Source organism: Oncorhynchus mykiss, unplaced genomic scaffold, assembly GCF_013265735.2.
Source record: "Oncorhynchus mykiss isolate Arlee unplaced genomic scaffold, USDA_OmykA_1.1 un_scaffold_248, whole genome shotgun sequence".
Classification (NCBI taxonomy): Eukaryota; Metazoa; Chordata; class Actinopteri; order Salmoniformes; family Salmonidae; genus Oncorhynchus; species Oncorhynchus mykiss.
The window spans coordinates 183,274-189,273 of record NW_023493707.1 but is presented as its reverse complement, the minus strand read 5'-3'; the positions used below and the strand labels follow the sequence as shown (position 1 = coordinate 189,273).

The 6,000-nt window shown below is 38.5% G+C and overlaps 1 protein-coding gene across 1 annotated transcript in view; it reads left to right on the top strand.

Moving 5' to 3' along the window:
- The first annotated feature begins 563 nt into the window (after positions 1 to 563).
- ddx58 (DEAD (Asp-Glu-Ala-Asp) box polypeptide 58) overlaps positions 564 to 6,000 on the top strand; it is a 60,559-nt gene continuing 55,122 nt past the window's right edge. The window contains exon 1 of the mRNA XM_036973405.1: positions 564 to 788. Within this exon, the coding sequence (XP_036829300.1) occupies positions 683 to 788 (106 nt within the window). The 5' untranslated portion in view covers positions 564 to 682. The remainder of the gene's footprint in view (positions 789 to 6,000) is intronic.

Below are 6,000 nucleotides of genomic sequence, written 5' to 3'. Positions count from 1 at the left end.
CTGCTGGTCACTTGCTGTTGTGGCAGTTTGTTCCCGCATTCCCCAGTCAATAGCTGGTCTTAGAGCCCATGGATGTGGCTCTGGATCTGGACCGGCTACAGGGGGAGGGGTCTGATCTCTTTTGGCTTTTGCTACAACTGTTATGAGTGGTTATGGTGTTAAAACAAGATGCTGCTTTGCATAATATTGTATAATAAATTGTCACAGGGAATTTGTCCTAAATAAAAATGTGTCATTTGTATGCTCTGCTATTTCATTGATGCAGCACCTCTATTGATCAATTGAATCTATCCTGTATGGTATATACTGAATGTTATTTGGCACAGATTAGTTCACCACGACCATAGAGACTGATCTTTGGTATTGTTTGGTGTTGCCCTCGCTAGTGGGTTATGTAACGATTAGCTGAGTCCAAACTGATCCTAGATCTGGGTCTAACTGCCCAACCACCTCTGGGGACTTTACTGAGGCAGGTGTTTCGTTTTATGGTCACTGGGGAAGTTTCGGTTTCGTTTCTTCAGGCTGGCGAGGCTGAGGCGTGGTTACCACTGACATGTTATAGGAGATCAGCTGAGTCAGTACGACCAATATCACGGAACACCAAACCACTAAACCCGTTGAGCAGCTGTCAGCTTAATGCAAGAGACATAGTCAATATCTCTCTGCTATCAGTTCATCGATCATGTATGAGTTGGAGAAGAGCAATCTACAGAGGTGTAGTGAATACGTGGTTCATATTTTGCGACCGTCTTACGTCAAAGGCTTCATGACAACTTACCTGCGTCCAGGTACAGTGTGTATAATGTCGTTTTAGCTACTAACGGTAGTCTGTGAAGTTCCTTTACCTCTTATCCTGTTTTAGCTACTAACGATTATTTCACCTTAGTTATCCTGTTGTTTTAGCTACTAACGATTATTTTACCTTAGTTATCCTGTTGTTTTAGCTACTAACGATTGTTTTACCATTGTTATCCTGTTGTTTTAGCTACTGACTGTAGTCTATACGGTTGTTTTACATTTGTTGTCCTGTTGTTTTAGCTACTAACGATTATTTTACCATTGTTATCCTGTTGTTTTAGCTACTAACGATTATTTTACCTTTGTTATCCTGTTGTTTTAGCTACTAACGATTGTTTTACCATTGTTATCCTGTTGTTTTAGCTACTGACTGTAGTCTATACGGTTGTTTTACATTTGTTGTCCTGTTGTTTTAGCTACTAACGATTATTTTACCATTGTTATCCTGTTGTTTTAGCTACTAACGATTATTTTACCATTGTTATCCTGTTGTTTTAGCTACTGACTGTAGTCTATACGGTTGTTTTACATTTGTTGTCCTGTTGTTTTAGCTACTAACGATTATTTTACCATTGTTATCCTGTTGTTTTAGCTACTAACGATTGTTTTACCTTTGTTATCCTGTTGTTTTAGCTACTAACGATTGTCTAGACGATTGTTTTACATTTGTTATCCTGTTGTTTTAGCTACTAACGGTAGTCTAGACGATTGTTTTACATTTGTTATCCTGTTGTTTTAGCTACTAACGGTAGTCTAGACGATTGTTTTACATTTGTTATCCTGTTGTTTTAGCTACTAACGATTGTTTTACCTTTGTTATCCTGTTTCATATCGACAGACACGGTCAGCTTTTGATTACATGATTTGGTTCTTGCAATTCTACAAAACAATGATTTGTTTTCATTTGTGTCTCATGGCCTGTAACGCTGACAAATGGTTTGCATGTAGAGAAATGACTGCCACCGTTGTGCCAGACCCCCCCAGCCAGACCCCCCCAGCCAGAACACTTCCCGTTCGCGTGAACGCGCACGCACTCAGTTATTCCTCATTGCGACATACGTGAACGCGCACGCACTCAATTCTTCACTGCTGCGACTAGCTCGCTAGTTGAGATATCTGTTCTTTTAGGCTGCGTTTCATTTTATTTTTTTATGTCGGTTTTATCGCGGGGGAGGCACTAGTAATGTCTGAGGTTTTCGGTTTGGCTATTTGTTTCAGGTGTAGTAGTCTATAAATAAATCTCTTTGCCAAAATTCGTCATCTCTCCCATGTCTTATTCGACTAGTAGTTGTTCTGAAATGTTTATTGCTAGCCTACATTGGACTCCCTCCTCAATGTTTTAATATAACACACATACATCAATTATTAATTTCGGTTGCCTGTCCTGATGTGACGTGTGTTCTATGGAAAGTATTTGACTCTGATGTGTGCCACAGAAAGTACTGGACTCTAAACTACAAAATTAAGGAAATTAGAAGGGGGGGGGGGGGGGGGGGGGGTCGGCAAGGCAATTTATTGCCGAGCATAAAGAAACAAACATTTATTTTAGAAACATTTTGTAATGTTTAAGAAAATAAAGATGATACACAAATATTATCACACAATTACACAAAACATCACAGAAAGTTTAGTTTGTTAACAAACATTAAATAGGAAATCTTTGCATAATAACTTATAAAATGACAAATCACTTTCTTGGAACAGAGTCCTCTTTTGGGGGGGGGGGGGGTGGCAGCATAACCTTTCAAGTTTAGACAGACAGACAGACACACATACGTTACACACACATACATTACACACACATTACACACACTATACATTACACACACACACATTACACACACATACATTACACACACACACATTACACACACACACACATTACACACACACATTACACACACATTACACACATTACACACACACACATTACACACACTATACATTACACACATATGGCGCACACGTCTATTCTGTATGTCGTTCTTCTTTCTTAGTTAGACAACAGCACATAAACATATTTTCTCTCCCCGAGCCACATTTATTGTAATGTCTTGGAAAACGGGTGTAAATACAAACGTATCATTACATTCTTTATCATCTACGATGTTGATTTATATACAGCATGTTGTTCATAGCAGTGCAGCCATATCACCTTGTAGGCAGAAGAGTGACTGTGTGTCTGTATGTGTGTGTGGTGGTTGTTGTCGGATCTTGGACAAGCCACTGTGATGGAAAATAAATCACTTCATTCTGTTCTTTATTGTATATCATGATATCTATGAGGCAAGACAATGTTATGTTATGATTTAAAAAGACAAACCTAAATCTTGTTGTGTCATTCTACTCAATGTAGAAATAAGGACCGTATGTAATCAATTTGTACAGTATATGCAGTATATATACAGTATATCATCAATTTGTACAGTATATGCAGTATATATACAGTATATAATCAATTTGTACAGTATATGCAGTATATATACAGTATGTAATCAATTTGTACAGTATATGCAGTATATATACAGTATGTAATCAATTTGTACAGTATATGCAGTATATATACAGTATATCATCAATTTGTACAGTATATGCAGTATATATACAGTATGTAATCAATTTGTACAGTATATGCAGTATATATACAGTATGTAATCAATTTGTACAGTATATGCAGTATATATACAGTATGTAATCAATGTGTACAGTATATGCAGTATATATACAGTATATAATCAATTTGTACAGTATATGCAGTATATATACAGTATATCATCAATTTGTACAGTATATGCAGTATATATACAGTATATCATCAATTTGTACAGTATATGCAGTATATATACAGTATGTAATCAATTTGTACAGTATATGCAGTATATATACAGTATGTAATCAATTTGTACAGTATATGCAGTATATATACAGTATGTAATCAATGTGTACAGTATATGCAGTATATATACAGTATGTAATCAATTTGTACAGTATATGCAGTATATATACAGTATATAATCAATTTGTACAGTATATGCAGTATATATACAGTATGTAATCAATTTGTACAGTATATGCAGTATATATACAGTATATAATCAATGTGTACAGTATATGCAGTATATATACAGTATATAATCAATGTGTACAGTATATGCAGTATATATACAGTATATAATCAATGTGTACAGTATATGCAGTATATATACAGTATATCATCAATTTGTACAGTATATGCAGTATATATACAGTATGTCATCAATTTGTACAGTATATGCAGTATATATACAGTATATCATCAATTTGTACAGTATATGCAGTATATATACAGTATATAATCAATTTGTACAGTATATGCAGTATATATACAGTATATAATCAATTTGTACAGTATATGCAGTATATATACAGTATATAATCAATGTGTACAGTATATGCAGTATATATACAGTATATAATCAATTTGTACAGTATATGCAGTATATATACAGTATGTAATCAATTTGTACAGTATATGCAGTATATATACAGTATGTAATCAATGTGTACAGTATATGCAGTATATATACAGTATATCATCAATTTGTACAGTATATGCAGTATATATACAGTATGTAATCAATTTGTACAGTATATGCAGTATATATACAGTATATGCAGTAAATATACAGTATATAATCAATTTGTACAGTATATGCCGAAACCATAAATACATGTTATGGTAGATGTTGTATTACATGATGGAATCTACCATATTCTAAAATGTAACATATGGAATATGATAAAGTAGAAAACTGCTACCTAACCTGTTCACTGCGACAGTAAAAACACAAATAAAACAGATGTTTTTATTATAAATATAGAGCAACAGGTCCTAGTACAAAAGTACATCAGTATCAAAGTGATTTTTGCATAGGGGGGGTTATATAATCATCAGCATTTCTGATTCCTGCAGCTCAACTCATTCTACCAATTAGGCAACAGTACACAGGGAAGTCCTGGTGATTGGCCACTGAATCTTCAAAGAGAAAGAAAAACAGTACAACACTCTATCCAGGCCGAGAGGTATTAAGGAGCTGGTCGTTTTCTGGCCCTGTAGGCTAGAATTAGAATCCTGAACATCATGTGAGCTGCAATAGGGAGCTAATCAGTGGAGGGGAATCTGAGAATGCAGGCAGTCCAGCAGGGTGGGAGTTGAAGTAGTCAAATCTGGAGCTGACAAGGCTCTGGAATGTAAATGACATGTGATCACCCTGGATGATGTAACAATGAGAATGGCCAGGCATTCCTTATTAGGGCTGGAATGTAAATGTCATCTGATCACCTGGGATGATGTAACAATGAGAATGACCAGGCATTCCTTATTAGGGCTCTGGAATGTAAATGACGTGATCACCTGGGATGATGTAACAATGAGAATGGGCAGGTATTCCCTCAGATGAAGAAGCATCTCCGTGTTGCTGATTATGTGCTGTCACTCATTCTATAATTATTATCATTATTGTGTTTTGTGGCTGAGGGGTGGGTGGGGGGAGGTTGATGGGGATTGTGGAGGTGCTGGGGGTGTCCTATTGAGGGTTGATGGGGATGGTGGAGGTGCTGGGGGTGTCCTATTGAGGGTTGATGGGGATGGTGGAGGTGCTGGGGGTGTCCTATTGAGGGTTGATGGGGATGGTGGAGGTACTGGGGGTGTCCTATTGAAGGTTGATGGGGATGGTGGAGGTGCTGGGGGTGTCCTATTGAGGGATGGTGGAGGTGCTGGGGGTGTCCTATTGAGGGTGAAGGGAGGGTGGAGGTACTGGGGGTGTCCTATTGAGGGTGAAGGGATGGTGGAGGTGCTGGGGGTGTCCTATGGAGGGGGAAGGTATGGTGGAGTTGCTGGGGGTGTCCTATGGAGGGGGAAGGGATGGTGGAGTTGCTGGGGGTGTCCTATTGAGGGGGAAGTGATGGTGGAGGTGCTGGGGTTGTCCTATTGAGGGGGAAGGGATGGTGGAGGTGCTGGGGGTGTCCTATTGAGGGGGAAGGGATGGTGGAGGTGCTGGGGGTGTCCTATGGAGGGGGAAGGGATGGTGGAGGTGCTGGGGGTGTCCTATTGAGGGATGGTGGAGGTGCTGGGGGTGTCCTATGGAGGGGGAAGGGATGGTTGAGGTGCTGGTTGTGTCCTATGGAGGGATGGTGGGGGGGGGGGGGTGGAGGTGCTGGGGG